The sequence below is a fragment of the Solea senegalensis genome, linkage group LG3 (genome assembly GCF_019176455.1).
Source record: "Solea senegalensis isolate Sse05_10M linkage group LG3, IFAPA_SoseM_1, whole genome shotgun sequence".
NCBI lineage: Eukaryota > Metazoa > Chordata > Actinopteri > Pleuronectiformes > Soleidae > Solea > Solea senegalensis.
The window spans coordinates 10,740,013-10,764,939 of record NC_058023.1 but is presented as its reverse complement, the minus strand read 5'-3'; the positions used below and the strand labels follow the sequence as shown (position 1 = coordinate 10,764,939).

Below are 24,927 nucleotides of genomic sequence, written 5' to 3'. Positions count from 1 at the left end.
AAGAAACGTTTTGGAGTCAGAAATCGTCAGTGTTATTCATTTCATTCCTTGTCTTGGACAATACCAGTTGTATCGAGTGTATAAGCCGTGTATGATGAGCCCCAACATTTTTGCTTGAATAACTATGTCACTTGAACAGTTTGTATCATCTCTAACTCTGGGTAGAAAAACGTTTACAGTCACAAAATATAAAAGCTTAATGCATCGTCAATTTTAATTTGATACAGTTTATGTACATCCATGTTTCAATCATCGTCATTATGCAAGAAACCCCACCTTTACATCTATACAGTGTTCCAGTTGTTGTCAGTACAAAAGAAAGAGTTAATAATCACAATAATAATAGTAATCCCAGTGTGGTAATACAGCAATCTTCCAAAGGAATGACAGAAAGGGAGGGGACGGCTCATAGTCCCTAAAGAAAACCAGGTTTGAATGTGCAATCTCACTGTGATCAGAGCTGAGCGGTTGAACCAGCACCTACGTTCCCTCTCTCACTTTCTGACTTGTTCCTTCTTCTTAAGCCCTCTCTCTTCAGTGCTCCTTCTCTCTGCTTTTTCACCTTTCTTCCCATAACCTCTTTGACCCAGTGGGCCTCAGGTGTTGTTGACTCATTGCTCTACTTTACACGACCAATGGCCTCTTCACTCAAATTCCTCACCCTAGTTAAAGACACCCCTCCTTCCTGCGCAGGTCCCCAACCCTGGAGTTACAAATTTCCCTCCATTGCAGTTTAACTCCCTTCCCCCTTTGTCTGACCATCCATCTATCTATCTTTCCTTCCTCCATATCGTGGCGGGCTGGTTGACCTGCCTGCCTCCCCACAGTGTGGCTGCATATCAATCCCCTGCTGCTGTGCTTTGTGGTTTCCAGGCAACAGACAACAGCCATGACAGGGCCACAGGGCAGGGAGAGAGAGAGAGGGAGAGAGGGAGAGTCTTGTTGCACTGCAGCAGCAGTTTGCTACAGCTAGATAACTCAGACCAGAGCCACTGATATTCATGACCAGAGCTGGTGCAGCTGCAGTTTTTTTTTTCCTCTCTCTCAATCTCTCTCTCTCTCTCTCTGACGACTTGAGAGTTCAAGCAGACAGGCAGGACAGGACAGGGAAGGCTGCCTCTGAACAGAAACAGGGATAAGATGGCATTAACTGTAGCCTCTGAAAGCTGCTGCTGTTACTCTGTACGGAATTGTTGTGAGGTAGTACAGATTAAGACACCTGCACTACTGTAGAATCTCTTTATTAGTGCTGTAAATATCCTTAAAATATATTTTATATATTTTAAATCCACAGTTTTTGTTACAAAAGGAGTAAAAATGACCCCCAGATGCTATTTACAATAAAATATACTTTACAACTTTACAGTTACTAACTTGAAGATTCAAAAAGAAAAAAGGACTTTGAATCTCACTTGTAAGAAAAGTCAACGTGGTTCGTGTGTTGTGATTATGATCTGATTGATTCGTTTCAATCGTAACAACAGTAAGGCTGCAGAACACGTCTCAGTGGTACGAGTTAATTGGAAGTCTTTGTGGTTAAATGAAAGCTCTGTTAAGAGACACAGCAGCAAACAGAGTGCAGTCATGCCATCTTTCTTCCTGTCTGCTTGATCTGCTCATTCTTCAGCATCCATTATCCCCCTCCTGTCATTTCCTATTGACATCTGTACAAATATGCAGAGGTACACCGGTGTACTCTGAGTTTTTTAAAAACACATCTTTGTAAAGAAAACACAGAAAACAGAAACAACCAACAATCAAACACCCTGTCATGAATGACAATGTTGCAATACTGCCATGGCATCACTGCCACCAACTGATACATTATCAGGGATATAACATTAATGCAGCATTTAGTGTATTTAAATAACATCCTCGTACATAGTGGGTCATTATTTTGAGTGTTTTATTTCTATTTTTTGTATTTATTGCTTAATTAGATGGCACATGGGCAGGATCGTTCCAAATAATACCAAATAGGGTTGTGTTGAACAAAATATAGCTACACAAGTAATAAAAATGCAGCAGTTACTGTCACCTTTGAAATCTCCACCTCAGTTCAAAGTATGAATTACATACATCACATGTTTTTAATATGATGTATGTGAAAGATACATACAGTCAGTATTACAGGAGAATATTCATATAGGAAATATTTAAAACAAAAAAACCATCTGTACGGTTTTAGCAAAACAAGACACAGTTGTGCTACAAGTGCTTATGAGTTGTTGGCACCTGTGGCCTCAGTCCAGAGTTGAGTCCTTTTGTACTTTGCTGCAGTGGAGCAAAATCCTCACCAGAGGTAGAGAGAGAGAGGGAGTCCATGCTGTGGAGTCCTGATTCTGAATACCTCCTCCCACGCCGCCCCACCACACCCCTCTCCCCTTTAAAACTGCCAATGTGGTACATTCCTCCCTCGCCCTCCTCGTTAGGTGAAACATTCCAGGCGACAACAGCCATCTTCTGAGACAAAAAAAAAAATGAACTCCATCAGGAATGGTTAAAACCACCAAGGATGACAGGTTGCAGCAAATAATACATCAGACATAGCAGAGATAGAGCTATTTACAATTACACAGAAATGTCTAACTTCTAATGTAGTGGTTTAATCAGAACTGATTTTGTTTTTCACCCTTTTTCCTCTTTTCTTCTTACCCATAAAGTTAAAAGAAGCAACCAGAAAAGATTAAAAAAAAAATAATAAAATTATTATAATAATAATAATAAATGCAGTCAGTTTACATTCATACCTGTGAGAGTTTCCCCCCAGGCTATTGAGCATGGACACACACCATCAAAGTAACACAACGCATCCATGAGTTCTCTACATTTGTGCAGTTATGAGTTCCATGCTCCTTTGCCAATACACAAAGTGAATATAATATAGACCATAACAATTTTTTTTAGATTCAATTTTACCCCAACTGAATGTGTCCAAAGGATGAAGTCAGTGGGCCCTTTGCACAGCAGCCACTTTGACAGGTCACAGTAGGAAAATCATAGTAACTCCCTCAGTTTCAAGGTGTGTGCTGGTTCACTGTCACACTGTCCCGACTTTAAAGAACTGGACGGAGCCATCGTTAATATAACCTGTAACAAACATGTCTAAATCGCTGCTGTGTAAAACGCCTATCAGCCTCAGCTTGTGCCTCTGCATCTGCCATCAGAGTGAGACCACCTGCTGATCATTTTTGGGTTAAGCACTTTGAAATAAAGGAGGCCTTTATGTGGCAGTTGTCAAATCTCAACCAATAGCAAAGCACACTTTTACTGAAGAAAAAGGAAATCACAGAAAACCAAATATGAAAGGTGTAAGATTGTTTTTGGATTGTACATCAGCAGAACATTTCAGAGGAATGGTTTGAAACTCATTTTACACTCTGGTTGAAGTTGCATACAGTTTAATTGATTACTACATTCTAACATCAAGTATGCAATACCACTTTCAAATGGGAGGCGAGACTTAAAGCTCCAGTGTGTAACTTCTGTCCCCAAAACACTGCTGGTGTCATTACTCTGCAGAGATTTCTGAAAGGACGACTCTAGGTCCACCTCCCAACGGTTCTCTTTCAGCATTTGTTTCAGTATCTCGCTACCTCACTCATGCTTCAGAGAACAGGGGTTAACCCCTTAACCTAAAATTGTCTTACAACATTGGTTTCACCTCACTCATGGTTCAGAGAACCAGGTATTCTTTAACCCAAAGTTCACTGCAGTCTCACTTAACCAGCGAAGCTGTTGCGCTTCCGCCTTCCCTCCATCATTCATGATGCCAAACACATCACTTTTCTTGTCTGTGTCTCCACGGACAAGAAAACAAAACAATGCTATACTGAGAAACACAGAGACAGAGTCGTGTGGAGCTGATAGGCTTAATCGGCATTGTGTGAACTCATCGGTCAATGATTTGACTGGAATTTGTTAATATTTCAAAGTTACACACTGCAGCTTTAACAGTGTATGGCATAGCTTTCACATGAAAACAGACATAAATGTATAGTCAGTGCACTTCTGCTTTACAATTCAAAATTGCCCTTTGTAACCACCTGAAGCCATGCAGACCATAAGATATTGAAACTTAATAGAGTCCAGTGCATAAGGCCAAGGCAAAGGCGTTTTGAATACCACCTTTGTTCAGAGTATAAGGATAATTATAGTTTCTCCCAAAATATATACAAGGGAGCATTTTCAATTTCACCAGGCAAACACTGACATTGGCAGCAGCAGAAATGGCTCAGCGTTAACAGGCTTCACATTCTTCCATTAGATCCAGGCTACAGTTCATTTTACAGTCCGCCTAAGCTCAGCCCATCCTACTCGTTTCTCTCTAACTCCAGACCTCAACCAGGTCTTACAAAGAACATGGACCTTTAATGGACATTAAGTCGCTTGACAGATGAAATCTGAGGCTTGTGCCATCACATTTGACTGTTTTTTTGTTGTGGAAATAAATGTTGAAATATATATGTTCAGTCTGATTAATATGTTTGCAGACATGCCACTGTAGTTTAGCGGTTGCGTCCTGTTTTCTACTGTCTTGCTTAGTTTAGTAGTAGCTGTTGCACCATTATACATTCTGGTCTCTCTGGCCCCACTTGCATCTAGTATTAACATCACTCCTCAGAGATCAGATCACGTGTGACTAGCACACATACACGTATGACTGTGCTCACCTGGCATTAAAACGTACACTCATATCTGTTCACAAGAACAAAATCATTTTTATATGAGTCTGACTGTACAGATTTGTCACATATCAACATGTTTGTGTGAAATCATTGTGCGATCAGTGTTAATATTGTGGTGGAAATCAAAGTATGAGAACTGATTACTGTATAAACGAAAACTTGAGGTTAGAGGATATCAGTTTATCCATCACACGTGTCCTCCAATCACATTCAGAAGTGATCTGAGGCCACATACAGGACAGGTTGGGAACTTTCAGTTTTATCTTTAACAAGCTGATTGGTACGAATGCCGAGAGCAGCCATGGTCACTACTATATTATTTCGTTCAGTTATCTTGAGATTAAGAAATCATTTCTCATAATTTCTGGATAACAGTTATCTTGTGATAATGAGATAAATGAATGCATTATCTTGGGATAAGAAGATAATGTATTTGGTTGTCTCATGATAAGACCCAACACTTCTGATTTCTGCCTGTGTTTAAACCCTTGCTAAAGTACAACCTGATGCTCTGATAAGCTGCAGGTGTCAGAGCCAACAAGCTTTTATCTTTTCCTATCCCGTTATCACAAGAAAACGAGAGGGCGATTATTCCGTAATCTCGAGATGACAGAGTGAAGAAGGATTTTTTTGTGACAATGGCCATTCTCAGCTTTCGTAGCGTGGATCAGTCAGGAAGGATATTTATACCATGTCGGAACAGTGCCATGTTCAAAGCAGCGGCATCAAGGTAGTGTGGGCCATCCCAATGAAAACATCAACAAATGTGTTTTTACATGCTTTCAGTGCATTTGTGCCTTTTGTTTGTTTGTAGAAGTTCAGAGGGAAATCTTAACTTTAAAGTGTTATCATTTGCAAAAGCTCTTGTCGATGTGTCTGATTCCAGTGGCTTGAAAAAGTAAAGGGATGGAAATAAGCCTTAGTATCATGGCAGCTGACATAAATGAGCAACAGGTAGCTACTGTTTTCTTCATGTACGTTGCTATTTAAAAAATAATGAGGCAAATTAAATGTCAAATTCCCTGTGACACTTGGAGCGAAGTCTCATCATTTGACCTTCCACGGCTGTGTTTCCTTTATCTGCCTATGACAAGAAATCACCTTCACCTTGTTTTCATACTGAACTACATTATTTTATTTTACATATTAATTTATTTTATGTTCTTTTGCTTCATTCACTAAATATCCATGGAGGTTATTCTCTTTCTGCAAGCTGCTTAAACATTAGAAATACTGTGACGATTTCCAGCAATTGTCCTCAAGCCAGTGATTGATATATCAGAAAAGGCCTGTTTTCCAATTTAGCAAACGTTTTAAAATGGGATATAATTTCACAAATAAGTCAGCTGGCTCCAAATGATTCTTGCTCTTTAAGATAATAAAAAAAAAACATTATAAAAATTCTATGGTTCCACTGTATGCCATGTGCTAGGGGTTTCTCCCCTAAAAGTGATATTTGCATTCAAAGACACATTTCATGCAAATGGTACAATTTTTTTTCAAAAAAAAGAAACACATTTCTTTAAAAGTTTCAGTTTAAAAAAAAAGAAGCTTATTTTCTTTTTATATGTACTGTATTTATATATATGGTATATATATATATATATATATATATGTATATCAGTTAATATTTTTTTCTGTACTTTTCCAGGGCAGGCACCGTACACACACTGGGTACAGAGGCATGCCACACTTGCATTGCTTTTTGCATTCTACAGTTGGTTGGCTGACAGGCACGATGTCATCCAGGCAGTGCTGCAGTTGGTGAGTGTTCCTTAAAGACTGCATCAACTGTAAACACACACGACCTCGTCTCACACACACACACACACACTCCTACACGCATATAACCACACATGCATCAGGGCACTAATCTGAATTTGCAGAGGCAGCATCGTACTGCCCAGATGACATCAGAGTAGTAAGGGGCGGGGTTTAGGGTTCGTCCAACAAGCTTCAAATGGAGTAAAAGCAGTGCAGCAAGGCTCTGAGGCGCATGCAGAGGTGATGGAGGAATGGGTCAGGCCCAGGGGCAGGAAAGGTCAAAGGTTGGCAGAGGGTGTGTGGGGTTCAAATTGAAGGTGTGGGGTCTGGCCCAGGGTTGCAGACAGAGCCATGAATGGGGGGTTGGGGGAGTTTGGAGGGAAAGGGTGGAAAGGTGAGGAGGGTCAGTGCGGACTTCATGAGGATTACATTTGTATTCTGGTTTTTTTTGTTTTTTTTTTCTCTTTTTTCTTCTTTTGTGTTTTTTTGTATTTTACTTTATATTTTTCTTTTTACAAACAATTTCATGACACAACTTAGGCTCAGAGTCATGGATGGTTGAATCTACTGCTGGTTCTACTGTATGTTTGAAGGATGGAGATGGAGAGAGGTGCTATGGGAGAAAATGTGATGCTCAGTTCGCTACATCAGTTTTTCAACTCTACATGAGTGAATGGAGGAGGTGGAATGCTAATGCCAGTATATTTGTTTCAATAACGTTTTGCTATTTGTGCTCAGTTTTGGGATGCTGAAACTGTGGGATTGCAAGTATTGCCTGTTGTCCTTTCATATCCAAGTTATAACCTGGATCAAGTATGTGGTGTGTAGACTTCAGCTACTATGTGAAAATTTGCATATTACAATGTGGTAATATGTGTTAAAAGTTATAAAATTACTAATTATCAGTCAAATAGTAAACATATTCAAAATGTTAGGATTCATCTTGATTCAATCCGTAAACAATTTATAAGCACTTGTAGAAAGTAGTAATGTTAGTTAGATAATACGTGACTTGATAGAAAGAAACGTGCGCATCTGTTCACGCCAAATAAAAACAGCTTAATTCATCGTCAACTGTTGAGGCATGGAGTAATGTCTAACCATGTCCTCGTCAAATACACACATACACAGTCACACACTCCCAATAGTGACACACACATACATAAACTCCGATGTGCAGCTATATCGTATCTTGGAATCTGTCAGGGGGATGCTGTGGCGAGAAAGCACCACCCTCCTGTCACTCCAACCTATCAGAGACCCTCTCCACAGCTCTAATGAGACCAGAACTGAGTGTGAATCTAGAGCAAACATGTGTGTGTAAGCATAGAGTGGAACTGTGGAATAGTCATGAAAGGGAGTATTGATCTTAGTCACATGGGTTTAAAACCAAAGGGGCCAAGGAGGGTGCCTAGTTGGGATGCCATTTAGTCTTCTGTGAATGCCATTTTTTTTAAATCCCAGAACAAAAAGGGAGGTGTTCAAGTACAAAAAAAAATTGATTGATAAGTTAGAAGGAAAGAAACCACCTCTTATTTAAAATGTAAAAGTATAATACAAAAACAACAGCAACAAAAGCATAATAGTAATAAAAACGTTAGTGACTTTAAAGATGAAATAGCAGAAGTATTAATTTGTACTTGAAGTTGTCTCTAACGACACAAAATAAATAAAAGCTGTCAGAAGAGAGGATGTGGTCAGGGCTCTCGGGTGAAGGAGGGTCATTGCTCTCTCTCTCTCTCTCTCTCTCTCTGTCCCTCTCTCTCTCCATCTCCCTCTCTCCATCTCTTTCTCTCCCTCTCTCTGTCACCTCTCACTCCTCACGGAGCTGCAAGCGGTAGCGGCTGTAGCGGATCTGGAAGAAGAGCCTCTCCAGAGGCGTGCGGCTCATCCCGGGAAGCGTGTAGTCGTCACTCTGGCCCATTCGCCGGAAGCCTAGTGACTCGTACAGCTTGTGGGCAGCCATCTTGACAGCCGTCGTACCAAGGACAACAGCCGCATAGTTGTTGCGCACCGCAAACTCCAGAACGCGGCGGCCCAGGGCTTTTGCGATGCCTTTGCCGCGGTAGTGAGAATCCACCGACATGCGCCGCAGCTCAACCGTGTTGTCATCCTCGCGGCCCTGCGCTGCCACAATGCCCACAACGCGTCCGTCAAGCACTGCCACCCAGAAACAGGAACCTGACAGACACAAGAGATGAGATGTTTGATGAAATTAGTATCAATATTATTTCATCATTTGGGATGTTAAACTAGACCAATCTCATCTTTTATAGTGACATGAAATAATGTTTAGTTAGCTTAGCATAACGAATTGAAACCACTAATGTGGCTCTGTTCATGGGTAACAAAATCAAACTCAATAATAATCACTATTAAGAGTAAGAATAGGAGTAGAAATCGTAGTATTTGTTTAAATTGAAACTTCCAATGTGTCTATTTGTGAACTTTAATGGTACAAACGGGGTGGCAAAGGCTAGCTGTTTCCATTTTTTGTGCTAAGCTAACATTTCCAGAATTTTCTTCAATGTCATTCTAAATTGGCTGCTGCTATTTTGACAAGCCAGTTATTTTAGGGTTAACTGATCTATACTTACTATTTAATTACTGTATTATTAAGTAGCTGTTCCAATGTACACTTTGTAATTTAATTCATATACTTTCTGTGTTTCTATTAGCAGCATGTTGTAGCATGTCAAACAGTAAGCTCAAACAAGGTGAGACCAGTGACTAACTGGTGCCTAATGGCATTAGCCAGTCAGACGCTCCCGATTAAAAGTGCAGGTGTGATGGAACAGGCTCATTGATCTCAGAGACCAGAGAAATAGAATACATTTATACATTTTTCTTCAACTTTTCATGATTGTGTGACATACATTTGAATCTTATTTTGTCAAATGAAAAGGACAGGGTCAAAAGATTGGCATTTTACAACAGCTCGTATCCCAGGGTTAATACACCAGACAATCAGGAGAAATGAAACACTCACACATATTTGGACATACAAACACAGTTAGAACAGTACAAATAAAAATGTCAACAGACAATGCTCTTCCACCAGAGTACAGAAACACAAATAATAGAGTATTTATTATCAAGTAGTCAAGTAGTAGTTTTCTTTTGTTGGCTGTGTCATTAGACTTGAACTTCATTAGCTGCGAGACAATTGGTCAAGTACATCAAGATAATACATTTAAATAAATTGCATTTAGGTGCATAGCCTTAGCTAAAATCACTGTACTTGTCATAATCTTTCAAGGCAAACTGTCCTTTTATTGTTCTGTTGCTGGTACACAACTGTATGTTGACAGTAGTTGTACCACAGTGCCATCTGTTTTGTTATAGATGAAGTAAATGTGACTATTCTGTGATGGGCAGAGGCTGAGCTGCATGTAGATCCCAATTCTTTGCCTTGACACATAACTTGTTATCCTCTTTATTTCTGCTGAGTCTCTCTCTCATAAACACATACATTTTAAAAACAAACAGGATTCCCAGCATGTTAAGCGGTTTTTTTGTGCCCCTTGAGACCTGAATTAAGCTCCTGTTACAGAATCAGCAACTCTCATAATGTAAGATGCAGCAACAGGGAAACCCGACAGACTTACTGCCTTCTCAGTGTTTCACTAATCTGTTTGGGGGCAGGAATTCATGTAGTAGCTCCTTGAAATTGTAAATGCACTACCTGTGCAAAACCTTAGACAGAGGAAATGAAAAAACATCCCTTCATGAAAGAGGGTTCATATTATAAGCTCTTTGGAGTGTGCCCTCTTATTTGCAAGTCTTCAAACGGCCAATCACAGTTCTCCCTCTCTTGTCGATGGATACCACCACTGATTTACCATGATAAATCTGCCGTTCCACTGTCGCCAGGGCTCCTGACAAAGCCAAAAAGGCAGGCTGCCCAACAACCCATTGTTGGGGTGATGTGTCCCGGGCACTTCTCGGTCACTCTCTGAAGCATGGTTTATATAAATGCTCGAGAATGTACTGTACATGATAATCGCCCGGGACTTTAGAAGCTCCAGAATTTGTCACAGCACTTTTTTCGTGCACATCTGAGCTCACAAACTTAATTTATGTGGGAGGGGCGCGGGGGGGCTATCTTTATAGCAGGTCTATAGATCACAGAGGTGATTAATGTTTTGAAAAGAGATAAAGACTTTTTTATGGCATAATTAAAAAAGCATAGGGAAGAAGTCACATGTAAGCTGTATCAAACATTGAGACTAAGAGACTTCCCACATCTGTCACACATCTCTTTTACTAGTCTATTGTATCTGATGCGTGTGATGTGCTTCAGTTTCACTTTCAGTTTCAGAGCATATTGACGCAGACTACACGCTGACCATAAGGTATGCCTCGCACATAAACAGGGCTTGTCTTATTTGTTTTTTGTTCGATGTTATGAGCGATCGTCTGTGCAAATCGCAGCATCCACTATATCTATGGAATGACGTTTCAATATAGATAGAGGTCAAAGCTGCAGTGTCAAGTCATGTGGTGCTCTGCTGGCCTTATTACACTAGTGTGTGTGTGTGTTAAAGCTGGGAGGGGGCACTCTTCCACAAAGCCCTCCTGACCATCTGTCTGAACTGTGCCTGTGCCAGGAATGAGGGCAGCACAGGAAAGAATGCATGCCAACCACCCGCTGCCTATCTGCTCATCAGACTGTGCATTACTTAACACCATGTCTCAAAAAGCTTACTCAACAATGACCCACACTAAAATACAGTATGTTATCTCCCTCTGATCTGCTTTTCTTGTCAAAGCGTCCTAATGTAATTTCACATCTGCTGCATCTGACAGTGATACTACTGATCTGTAGTGAGCTGTCTTTATTACTTGTGAGAGCTGTGCTACTGAGGGAGATAAGCACTTAAGAGACACTGAAGCCTCTTTTACACTAAAATTAGCAGGAATACCCAGGGTTTGTTTTTTTTCCATCCTGCTAAAAAAGGGGTGTAGAAATTACCCAGGAATTTGCTTCACTGCCAAAAGTGAAGAAGAAGTTTGAGTTTTTACCCAAGTCTTGAGTTCCCACTCATGCCACTTGGAGCCAAATCCCATATAAACCTGCATGAATGCCAACTCGCAGATGCACAATCCCACTGGCCTAAACCAGTGGGAATAAGTATGAGAAAAAGAGAAAGAATGAAAATGAAAGAGGGGAGCTTTAAGGAGGATTACATTGGTTTGAGATGATTGCTGCAAGTATGTTAGCATGACGATGAAGAACCAGCTTCTCAGAGCTCCTTAACTCAGTTTTCATTCAAATAAATCATAACTTGAGAAACAATAACTTTAGGATAGTTGAATCATTGTGTTAGTATGTAGTATGTAGTTAGTATTTTTACGGGGCGGGGTCTTTTTGTTTCGCTATATTTGCCACAAGTTCTTAAATTTAAGGGACTGAAATCGGAACTTTGTTTTAAATTTAAAATTTATTCCATATATCATATATTTTGGTGATGGCTCCAGCTGTCTGTCATTTGTTGATTAATTATTGCATCACAAAGTCAAAAGTTAAAGCTGCAAAATTAAAAAGACTAGTTGAAGAGTGTGTTGAAATACAAGTGACAAAGATCTCCATCTTTACCTATTGCTGCTAAAGATTTTGGGATGTCGGTATCTTTGCATCCAGCCAATTTTCTGACTTATTTCATATCTTTCTTCTGCCTCAATCCGCTACTTTAGATCTCACTTAATAAACAAGAGGCAGCTCAGTCCTTCACATCCCATCAGCTATTCCTGAGCTGTTCTCCAGCCCAGCTGCTCAGTGCCGAAGAAAAAAAGCTTCCGACACCAGTACTACAGTCACTGCATTATCCATCTTTCGATGAGTACAAGTAAAGTCAGTCACGTCTTTTGAATAAGCTAAGTAAGAAAAAGAGAGTGAAGCAGGACAAAGACAAAGTCATTCATCTGTTTTCTGTGAAAGAAAGCGTGAGCAGAGGAGGAGGGAGGCGAGGCATCTGCGCTAACAGTATAAGGATGAGTCTGAAAGGATCCATTATTGCTGCTAGGGGCATACAAATGTGAAGGGGGGGAGGGAGGACAGAGAATCTACCATTATTTCAGAGGGGGAGGGGTCCTGAAGATCTCATGATGGGAAATAATGTAAATTAAGGCGAGAACCAGAAGAAAGAGCTATGTACTGTGGAAATAACCTAAGTGATTCTAAGTTTTATTACTGTTTCCTTAATTTAATTTGTGTAACTTATTAAAAGTATATGCCTGTGTTAAATATGTCCGTGAAGCCTCTCACTCATTCAGCTCATAGTCGTCTTCAGTAGTTAGCTGTAGGTGACTGGACTTGCTTGAGTTAAGCTTGAAGAGGCTTATTCAGTCCTGAAGAAGCTGAAGAACCCTGATGAGAGAGTCCGGTCACCTACAGCGAAGTACTGAAGTAGTGTTAAATACTTGCCGATGGTGTGACGTGAACCCTGTATGAAAAAACCTGCGCACATTCTTCAACACTTGCAAATGGACTCCTGCGTACTTGCTGTAGCGTCTAACACGATTATTCTCTTTTCTTCCAGATGAAACCTAGCGGGCTAATTCACTTGATAAGCGTTCAGTCTAGACACCGCCCTGCAGTTCACTTCTGTCCTGAGCATTCTGTAGGTGTTAGTTTGTCCGGATGAAAGCTCTACTCTATTATCTGTGTTCTCCTCTTAGTTGCTTTGTGTTTTATTTTTGGTCCTGCTCAGACCTGGTATTAACATCTGTCCTCCGTGATCCTGTCATATGTGGGCAGCCTTAAAACTGCCGAGCGTAACTTTTCAATGACTCACACATGTTTGTGAGATTCAAATCATTGTCACATGAGTTTACACATTGCTCATTTAGTCTCTCAGCTCCACACGACTCTCTCTGTCTTTCTTAGTATAGCGGTGTTAAGTTGTGTGTCACCCGGGATACTCTACATAGATTAGAGAATGACTGAAAACCCAAAATTCATAGAAGAAGAAGTGAATTCTACTGCTTTAAAAACTTGGTCGTCCAGCACTTTGACAGGATAAAAGCTTCTTGCCCCCACCCACCCCCCTGCTCTGCTGCTGTATAACACTCCCTCAGTCAGGTCTGATAGTATTGCATGACATTAAAGTTATGTTTTAACGAGTGTGAATGTGAAACGATTTAATTAGGGAGAGAAATCATGTGGCAATCAGTTTTAATATTGTAGCAGTTGCTACAATGAAATCATCATATGTGCGCTCATTAGTGTACAAATATACAAATATACATTACTATATGTCCTGAAACAGATTGCATAAATGCAGCTCAGGAAATAACCTCCGAATGTGGTTTTTGTGATTGGGAGTGTTCAGAAACCTGACCTTAGCGTGATCTGTCGATTACCAGGTCTGAACAGGGTCTTAATCAATAACTAATTTTATTGCCAATTGATTTTTCTTACCTATGATTTGTTGATTTTATCTATAAATGTTGCTATTTTACTTATATTTTTCAGCTTCTTGAATGTGAACATTTTCTGAACTTTGAATTTATTTTGGTTTGTGGACAAAACCAAGCATGTTTCTGATATTCTATAGACCAAACCACTCATCATTTAATTTAGAAAGTAACTGAAAAATCAATTGATCGTAAAAAAAACAACAATCAGAAATTGCAGCCTTAAATCACATAGACAGGCAGCTGATGCCAGTTGCAGTGAACTGAGAAAGTGGTCTAATCAGTCATATACTGTACATACAGCTATATCACACCCTCTCTTCAGATCAGAGTGCATGCTGGGACTATGATCGAACTCGCCTGTCACATGAAAAACCCACACATCAGCAGATTCGTCCTCTATCGCGGGTAAATGAGAGCGAACGCCGGTGACGTGCTTTACAGCAATGCAGTTACAGAAAAATGAATAATTCATGTTTACTTGGATACACTGACGATGCCTCTGCCATTAACATAGTCTTAAAGGTGAACTCGGTATGCAACGTGGACTGATGCGCTGACCTGTGTGTTATAATGTATACACTTTACAGAGGCTCACGCATCACATTTCCATTAGCTAAGAGGAGCTCATTATCTGGCCCTTTACTCTCGGTTTTACTGCTTTCCTGCCCATCAACGTGTCTACACATGTTGTTTGTATGCAAACACGCAGCTACTACAGCACTTGTCCACATTTTACACACATTCTACCCTTTACTGTGAGCATGCCAGTGCTCACATATAGCAACAGCCTGAGCCTCGGGCTACATCCATGCAGCTAAGTTTCCAGTCCAGTTTCAGAAGAAATCTGTTCCATCACATGACCATTCAGGTACACTGGTCATACACATGCCGGTCTAAACAGGGAGCTGATTTTCTCTGCACTAATGAGGCTTATGATGAAGTGAAACTGAGACGGAACAGAGGAATATTACATAGATTTAAAGGTCCAAAGGTCTCCGTTTTTGCCTGCAGTGTTTTGCAGTCAAAAACTTTTCTGTTTTTGCCTTTTAAATACTGTAGTAGTGTGGACTGTAGTCTTTTTAATTCAAAAGGGTACTAGTGGGAATGTAGAGGTAGACCGATTCATCAGTTGGGCCAATTAGTCAAGCCAATATTTTACTTCTTTTATTTTCTTTTTTAAATCAGCATGGACTGATTGTTACAAAAAAAAGCGACTGTCAGTTATCGTCAATTGGCTGCCTGATTTCTAAAAATCGGCATCAGCCACAGAAAAACCCATATTGGTCGACCTCTAGGCTCAAAGGCTATTAGGGAGGGACAAGCTCAACTGTATGTTGCAAATGAAATCGCCTCAGATCTATACACCACACAACTAATCACCGACCTATCAATAATAGGCTTGAAAATCAGTTATCTGTCACCATCAAGCCCCGTGATCACTCACCAGAGAGTCACGGTAGTGTGGAAAATGCACTGTGTCGCAGTTAGTGCAGCTGCTGTTCACTTGTCATCAGCTTTTCTTTTTTTTTTTCCCCCAATGTCTTTGTTCAGTATTGATTTGAATGTTGAAACAGAGGCTGAGGCTTGTGAGATTTCAATACATTATTAATGATCGACTCTTATGTCCTTAAAACACTGCACGTGTTCACAAGCTCGGAGAGGAAATGGACTTGTGAAGGCTCCACTTTCTCACTATGTGTACTGTCGAGGAACAGCAGTCAGACCAACATGTAAACAACTACATGGCTGACGGAGTGACAGCTGTAGAACTTCTCCGTTGTCCTGCTTTCCTCTGTGTTTCTATGTACTTTTAGGCTCATTCGTGGTACTTTGAATGTCCAGTGTGTAAGAATTAGTGATATCTCATGGTGAGACTGTAGACTGTAACAGATGGAACTACGGTGGCCTTCATATACCAGAAAAAACTTTGCTCTTCTTCCAGAAACGTACACTCTACAGCAGGGGTCTCAAACTCAAATGTCCTGGGGGCCACTGAGCATCTAGTCTGGTCAAGTGAAAAAAAAAAGTGTTCAGTGGTGGTGGGTGATATGAGTTTAAAATTATACTCATTTTTGTGATATTTCACAGAATTTCAAAATAAAAGCATTTGTGCGGCTATGAAACGACTATAGAAATAACTAGTATTATTGATGTTGAGTGGTGGGCCACGAGGTTTGAGACCTCTGCTCTACAGTGTATAGGCCGCTGTAGAAACATGGTGGCGTAAGACGAAGACTGTAAAGTATTTATAAAAGACTTATTTTAAGGCTATGAAAACCAAATGATTTTACAGTGATTATACACACACACACCGCAATTAAACAAACAAGGTTTCTGCCAAGGATTCTAAATGTCACACACTGGACACTGACGGCTTCAGTTATACACAATAAAACTGGGACAGCGCTACTAATAAATGTTTTTCATTCAGTAAACAATGAAAAAGAGTTAAAGATTTCAACATGATGTCTGATGGATGTTTAAGTTACGGTGATAAAAGCAGCAAATTGCCACACGTCAGAAGCTGAAAACAAGTATAGAGCTTTTTTCATTCATCATTATGCATCGTCATGAACGACTTGTCTTGCTGTTTCGTTGATGTATTCAAGTTTACTGTGAATTGCACTATTTGTAAATGTGTACTATGATCTGCCAGTTACTCCTTTGCTCTGTGTTTTTGCATGTGTTTCCTTAGCTGGGCGGAAGCATCACTTCCACTGTGTCAGGATGATGGATAACCCAGTTGGCCGCTGCACTGATGAGACAGAAAGAGGAGGAGGAGGAGGGGGACAGGTAGGGTAGAAAAAAAAATGCCTTTGTTCGACAAGAAGCCGGGATAAAGGGAGGGGAGGATAGATGGAGGAACGGCTTGTTAATCTTGGGTGCTTCAGCTGACAGCTCTGAAATCTACCTAAATGAACCCTTTGTCTGTGTGCTCATCAGCATACGCTGTATTTCTCTGTCTCACAAACACAGAACATTTACTGTATCTTATGTCATTGAGGAGCACACCATCACATGCTTTGTAGTGCCCCCATTCTCTACGTAGCCCTCCCCCCTTTGCACGTTTTTCCCACTTCTGTCCCAGTCTCTCTCTGCCTCTTTCTGTCGATCAGAGCTAAAATAAGCACAGTACCACTGGAGGGAAGCTGCTCCTCTCAAGCTCAAACTCATCCCACACACATAATACAGAGCTACACTGAGACTGACCGGCCGGTATTATCATGTCTCCTGCCTGGATGAGACCCTGCAATGGTAATGATGCTGCTCTGAACCACCAGTATGACTGAGTGGGTATCAGATTTAGCCTAGGGAGGGTTTCACTCCGTGTCTAGTGTCGGCCTCATTATATTACCTTCACTTTTTCACCGCCTCACAGTGACCTAAAGTGATTGAGCAAATTCAAAGGAGGTGATATGGTTTAAACTGATACTGCTTAAACCTGAAGGGAAACATTTTCTTACCTATGTGTTTAATCAGCTTTCAGTTCCAGTGGTTTTTATAAGCAAACACAAGCTCTGTCTTAGTTCTGTATCCTTGCAAGTGTGCAACCGACAGAGGAGAAGACAGTCAGGCGCTCTGAGAAATTAGACAGTCTAGCCCCACCCACCACAGTCAGCTGATTGGGCGACAGAAACGCCGGCAATCTCTTCTCGTACTAAGCTTGAGGCAAATGGCCGCAAACCAAGTAAGAAGAAACAAGCTGCTGGATGTCCTCAATTGTTGTCTGCTGTGTTATTGGTGTCTGTTGTGTCACGTTCAGAATCGCCGTGTGTTGGGCTACGTATCTCCCTGACGTGGCCATTGGGCCCAGCACACACCCCGCCTACCAAGTAAAGGTACTCTTGTGTCAATACACAAGTCTGATCCAGGGCTTTTCCGTTCCAAACCGCAGCGTACTGTAAGAAGCTCAACTGTACTATGATAGAAACACAGCATAAGTCACCAATTCCCCCTTCGTTTCTCCCGCCCCTCAAAGCCTGACTGCTGGTTTTTACCCCTAATTAGACAAAACATTGTAAAAATCTGATATTTTTAAAAATATCTGGTGAAGGCAAACCGTCAGCCTCATTTGAAGAAGCCAACGAGGACACAGCTATAGTGTATGGTGAAATATTGATTACCAGGTTGATTCATTATTGGTCATTTATGACAGCAAATGCTGTATGGCTTCATATGATGACTGAATTTGGGTTGAGATGTTAAATATAGTTCTTTGATTGATTTGAAAATGTACTGTGTGTATTAGACTTGTCTTAGTTTTCGCTCGTCCATACACATTTATACTCCCAACCATTGTTTCCCTGAGTTTGCTTTACAACCCCTCCACCTTCACACACACACACATTTTATTGTGGCGTGAAGAAAAAGGTGACAGCTGGCCTTAAGTGGCAGCAGAGTAAGTGATCTCATCACACACACACACACACAGGAGATAAGAGTATTGATCGGTGTATTTGCGGCGTGTGTGTGTGTGTGTGTGTGTGGCTCCAGTTGGTCAGTTAGTTCATTTGTCCCAAGCAGTCTGTGGTCAGTATTCACTTATTTGAGTTTGTTCAATTCACTTTTTTTAAGCATATGTGGACTCTTTCTTTTTCTTTACTGAATTGATTGTCTTTCACCTGATGCCGTATTTTGCCGCGTTGCAGGAAGACATTTTCGTTTAGTGACCCAGACATATAAAGTCTGTTTACTTTGTATATATTAGCTTAACATTTTTCAATATTTCTTACATTTCCTGCTGTAGTGGGACCAATCAAAAGCTTATTTGTCATATCATCATACACACATGCCTTTATTAGACATACCTGTCACTATTATGGCTGCTGTCATGTTTAACTGACTTGGTTGGACAATGGTTAATAATTATTGCACATGTTTAGTCGTTCAAGCCCAATAACACACACTCACTGGTCTAACTTGGGCATCCATGTTGGATCCACTTGCTTGAAGCGCAGCAAGTTCTCAGTGCTGAGCGCCATTGTCTCACGTAATCATGCGCTGCTACGTGCAACTGTGCTCACGCATAACACATTACACACACCGTCACAACAGACGTGCCTCTAAGTCCGGATTTTGTGTTGGAACCCAGGTGCCTCCCCCCCACCCCCACCCCTTGGGTCCATTCATTCAGCTTGGAGGTAATCGTTAGCATTGTCCAAGAGCGGTGGGGCCTGACCCGCCCTAAACCATCACAGCCATGCAGCAATAATAGGAATGCTAAATTGCAGTTGTGTATGCAGTGGATTATCAGGCCAGAGGGCACAGTGTCAGAGAGAATGACACAATGGGGGGCAATTGACTGGTTTAACTAACCCCTGCTTTCTATACTGGCCATGTGGTTTGGGTTAAAAGAGGATGTCCTGTAAGTTAGGACAAAGGGAATGTATAACAAATGTGATGTGTGTTATCATCAAAAACATCCAAATGAAATTGAAACTCTTGAGTAAAAATACGCTTTGTTCAATAAGAGGTTTTAGTGGAGGAAATGAGCCTTGCCAATTCTGTGTTTGCTGCAGAAAGTGCATCAGCAGTTTTCCTCCACAAGATCAATTGCTCTGAGATGCACCCCCACCTCCAGTCCTGTGGCCAGAGAGGAAGCAGGAGGGGGAAGGAATGTAGAAGGAGATGTGTGGAGGAGGAGTGGTGAGAAAAAAGGATGGAAGAGAGGGAATGCAGAAACATCATGTGCATGTGTGATGAGTTGCCTGAAGACTCCTTCTCCGTTAGAGCTTTAAGTGTGTCAGTCACACTCCCTTACATCTCCTGATCCAAAGGCTTCGTGTTTTAGCGTTTCTGCTGCAGCAAAGTCACAGCCCTTAACTTTTCTACTTATCGATTGATACCTTTTGAAGTTAAAGTGCGCTGCTGTTTCAGTGAGACAGCCTCAGACGCGGACAGAAAATATGTCTGGTGGGGGGTGGGTGTACGCATTCTTTAGCTTGCAATATCTCAAAAATATAGGTTGACAGATTTTCTGCTGTGGAAACTGCTCACTCTCCCACACCAATGTCCATAGAGAGAATCAGTGATTTTACATCACAGCACACAGGAGTTGTCGATCCGATCGCTGCCTCCTTCAGTAAGTTCAAATGTGTTTTTTGCTCTTTAAAAGTTTTATTGAGCGAAAACCCACAAAACGGCTTTAAAAGCTCTAGTTTATATGACAGACCTGTACCAGCAGGAGGCGTGTGTATACATTAAAAAAAAAAAACTTTAACTATCACTTTAAATGAACACTGGTGGTGGAGCATTGCCAAATGATCAAACCCAAACAAAATACATTGATTACTGACCCAACTGTGGTGAGATGTGTCTCCCACGTCTTACCTGTGGGTTTCATGTAATACGCCTCTATGTCAGCCATGTCCGTGTGCAGAGCACAGTCCAGATAACTCTGGATAACTTTCCTGCTGTAGAAGTAGCGTGCACCCATGAGAATGAGGGGCGCACAGCACGTCAGCGTGACGGATTTGGTGACGAAAAAGCACATTACTATGGAGAAATGGAAGAAAAATAAACGAAACCTGTCAGAAGAGAGAATCACATGTTTGATTTTGGCGGAATTTGACCCCAGAAGAAACAGAGCAGGCACAATATACTGTCAAAGCATCATTAAGTGAAACAGTTGCATCAAAACACAATATCAACACTTTAAGGGGAAATCGGGATTAGTTTCACACAAGGCGGTAAAAATGACATTTCTAAGGCACATTAGCATAGCTGCAGTCAAATCACACACCTTGACACTTTCAGTGGAGTGTATGAGGGTGCTTCAAAAGGTTCTTGGCCTCACCCCTCCAAAAAGAGGGGCATGACTCCCATCCCAAAAATTCAAATGTGATTATTGGTGGACAAATGCAGTGAAGTTAAATCTGACTAGCACATAAAAAAAAAAAAACCTGAAAGGAAACTCCAAAGATTCAAAAATGAAATACCAGATAAATAGATAAATGTTTTACTCTTGAGGGAGGTGGAGAAGTTGGCATGTTGAGAAATCACGTGACTAAAACGTCCATTTGGCTGCTTTATTTCTGCAAATTCAAACCGAGTATATTCATAGGAAGAGTAAATAGTTGTTGTAAAGTGAGATAACATTCATTAGAACTTGATTTTGGGAAATAGTGACGGCTCTTAACAGCCGTAGACAAAAAAATAAAACACATAACTGAGCCTTTTCTTTCACCAAATGTTTGAAGAGTCAGTTTCACATTTGAGTGAAATCATGGCAGAAGAATCTGTGGGTGTTTTCTGGATTAGGGCGGAGAACTTTCGGAAGCACCCTCTTGTACATTCCATGAGTTGAATTCATCAAACCAGCAATATTGGAGTAATTAGTGGGATGTGACGCTGGGGGTCGCCCACTACTAAACATGCAGGCTGCTGGGTGCTGCGGAGCATGTTGCCGAGTGTGTGACAGGCACAAACCTAGAAGTTACTTTACACCACAGCACCCCAGCATGGTGTGAAGCATCAGTGCTGGAATGTAGAGGGGAAAGGACTCTGTTTTACACAGTTAATGGGGGACATTAGAGGCAGAGGCAGCACTAACATACTTGTAACATACTACAGTGGCCTGTTTTTTTGTTTGTTTTTCATGGCAAAGATGCAGATTTCCGTAGTAATTAGTCACCGTATCAGCCTGTTAGGGTATTAGTGGGATCTGGGGTCTCTTCAGTTGGTCAGGTTGAGTTCAGCCGCGTTATGTGTTGGTCAGTTACCTACATATATTAAATAACCAGTTGCTTTTTGATGACAATGCCAAGATTCATCAGGCTCACACATGGATTGGTCACTTCAGGATCAACACCTTAATGCCATTGAGAATCTTTGGGATGAGCTGGAGAAGACTTTGACAAATTTGTTCAACTCCTTTGTAAATACAAGATATTGGCAACACATTTATGCAATGGGACTGATATAAATGTGAGATAGCATAATTTTATGGGAACAGTGAATGATGCCATACTCAAAGCTAAAGGTGGTGCAATGAAAAAATATTCTAGTGTGTGATGAAAATGCTGTAATTTGAAGTCAAATCGGTTGAGTGCATCTGTGGCGCAATGGCTGCTGAGCAGAAGCGGAGGAGGTGTGTGCACGGCGCGTGTGCGCGCCGCGGGGGTAATAAGGGGTGTGCTTCGGGAGACGTGCGCGCACCCTGCGGACCAATCCTCACATCCATTGACTCAGTCATGCACGGCACCGGCATGTCGTCACAGCAGCATCCAGCAGGCTCGCCGGTTCCACACATGCACCATGCACCTGTGCCTGGTGGTCATGCCTTTTGTTCGGACGCACAGCACAGCGTGGTGTCGGCCAACACTTTCCACCTGAAGTGTGCGCCGTCGGCAGAGGCCACGTCGTGCAGAGAAACGTTACACTGTGCGGCATTTTTAGACCACATTCCCAGATAACGGCACATTATTTTGCGCATCAGAGGCTGCACTGTGACCGGGAGCCTCCAGATAATGGATTGAATTCCATGTGAATGTTTTTTTTTTAAGTGGAACGTTGGTGAATAAATAAAAATCTTCCTAATGCAAAGTAAAGGAGACACTTACCTGTGAGAAACGCGTACAAAAACTGGGTCTTGGGCTGCTGCTTCAGTCCCCTGAACGCCGTGTTGGGTATCCTCTCCATAATACCCTCGTAAAAGATGCGGCGCACCTCCTCCTGATCCCCGCACTCGAACTCTCGGATAAAAACCGCATCTTTCCTCAGCACATCCCTGGCCTCAGCCGCGGGACTGAGAGCCGCGCCGGACGCGGCGGAGCTCCACATCATCGACTCTTTTTTGGTCCCGGGTATAGCATCGTGTTCGTCCGCAACGATTTTAGTCTCGCAAACCATTTTGGGAGACGACAAATGCATGCAACTGGCCGTAAAAAAAAACAACTACAGTTCAGAGGGGCAAACCGTGAGAATGGGTGATGTTGATGATGATGATGATGATGGTGTGAGGTTTTCTTAAAAAACAGAGAGACGATGAAGGGGGATAAGACGAAAGAGGGATGTTCTGCTGCAACCCTGAGCGTTTCTGTCGACCAAGATCTGCCGGCGTGATTCAGGCGGTATTTATAAGCAGGCGGGGCGGGTAGACAGGGGTTCGGGGGTTCGGGGTTTGTCCTCCCGCGGCACAGATTGGTGGACGTGATACGTCGTTAGCTGGTGAGGGAGGAGGGAGAGACAGTGTGTGTGTGTTTGCGCATGTGTGTGTGTGTGTGTTTCTGATCAGGTTTGTCTTCATGCTTGTCTTAGAATGAGGAAGACCCTCGCTTTGTTGAGACTCTGTGGTTGTAAAAAGCCGATGCGAGAAGCGGCACTAAAGGCGCAAAGGTAAATCAGAGGCTGTTGCGTCAAAATGCAGCAGCTTCTGGACAAAAGCAGCTTTTTTTTATTGTCTGTTTCATGAACGCGTCACATATGATGCTGCTGTTGCGCACATAGGAAAGGCCACTGGTAACGCATGGCTGTAAGAGGTGATTATTATGAGGCGTTTTTATTGACACGTGAAAGCGTTGAGTGCAGTCGGTGTGGTGAGTGTGTGCAGCAGCAGAGGAGCCTCCTCCTCTCTGACTGACAGCTCTGCTGCACTGCAGTGATTCCTCCAGCGGCTTCTCTCCGCTCCGTCTCCCTGCTCCTCCTGTCAAACGTCCTCCTGCCCAACATGGAGCTCACACCTCGCCTTTACTGCGCACCTCAAACCTCCCGTCACCCTGTTTTGTATACGTACAATTTTTGCTGCCGGTCACTGGCAGCGACTATCACAACGGCTGTATGGTGATGATGATGATGATGATGATGATGAAAAAGATGATGAAGATGATGAAGATGCTCGCTGTGCTCCTTTGTTGTCCCGCGACACTCCCCTTTAATTAACCGTTACTCTTATAACATGAAGTGACGCTTTCTTCGTCGACGGTGCAGCCAGTTATTGGTATGCTTTTATTTTGAAATCATCAGTATAATAAAAAATAATTAGAAAAAGGTTTATTATTATTTGTTATAGTATTATTAGTAGTAGTATTAACAATCATTACATAAACAGGATGATGGTGAATGTTTTTTCTTACTGCAAAAAAAATAATAAAAAGGTATGTAACCATTTTATTATTGCGCACCAAGGGCACATACAAGAATAATATGCTAGGAAGTTTTCTTTGATAGATGCAAGTGCAAGTCAGCAGTTTGTACTATGTTGTGAAGGGTATCTCAGATACCTTTTTCTTGCCAATTTGCTCCTGGTGTTTTGTTGCAGAACAAACCCTACAAATAAAAAAACAAACAGAACAGGTCAGATTAAAGCAAGAAAAAACAATATTTAGCTTATCTATGAATAACGCGTGTGTGTGAGGAAACCCCGCAGATTCACAGTCGCAGCTCATGGAGAAGCAGAACTAGTTTGAACTGGATCATCGGTGGCAAACCTGCTATTGATAAGTCTGCATCCACCCCCACTGCACAAATACTTTAAGGTGTCCCCCTCTTCTTCCTTCCACACACAGGGGGAGGCAGTGATCACGTGATCCTGCTGGTTTTCACATATTCACACACATCTACTCTGCAAAACAAACCGTGCTTTAAATAGTGGAAGAAGGGTTTTCTAATGTGAATAGTGTCTGCAACAAATGTGACTTCATGCAGACACCGGGTGTGTGTGGAGGATGTTACACGCATGCGCACTGTTTACCCTTTGATCAAACTCCTGACAGTGGTGCGTTCAAGCGCCGTCGGTAATATCGCAACAATGAAACGGCAAACAGCAAAACATCACTTTAAAAAAAAAACCGATGAGTCATTATCTTACATATATCTGTGATGTCAGCAAAAGCAAATATCTTTCTTTACATAATCGCATTGTATGAATTCATTTCTTTATTTAGAGTACTTATATATTTTTATATAGATATATGTGTAAATTAAAGATAGAACCATGAAACAAAAGGAGACCAAAAAACCAAGGGACACAATTTAAAGGACCAGTGTGTAAAATTGTTTCTATTTGTCAATTTGGCAGAAATAAAATATGTTTTGTTTTTCTCTTTTAGTGTAC

The 24,927-nt window shown here is 41.6% G+C and overlaps 1 protein-coding gene across 1 annotated transcript; it reads right to left on the bottom strand.

The window, feature by feature from the left end:
• Positions 1-189: 189 nt before the first annotated feature.
• nat8l (N-acetyltransferase 8-like) lies at positions 190-23,245 on the bottom strand. The gene is made up of 3 exons (XM_044021746.1): positions 22,436-23,245; positions 20,205-20,369; positions 190-8,633 (listed from the first exon to the last, which is right to left on the bottom strand). The coding sequence occupies exons 1-3, from the start codon at positions 22,743-22,745 to the stop codon at positions 8,266-8,268; spliced, it is 843 nt and encodes a 280-aa protein (XP_043877681.1). The 5' UTR covers positions 22,746-23,245; the 3' UTR covers positions 190-8,265.
• Between the last annotated feature and the right edge of the window lie 1,682 nt (positions 23,246-24,927).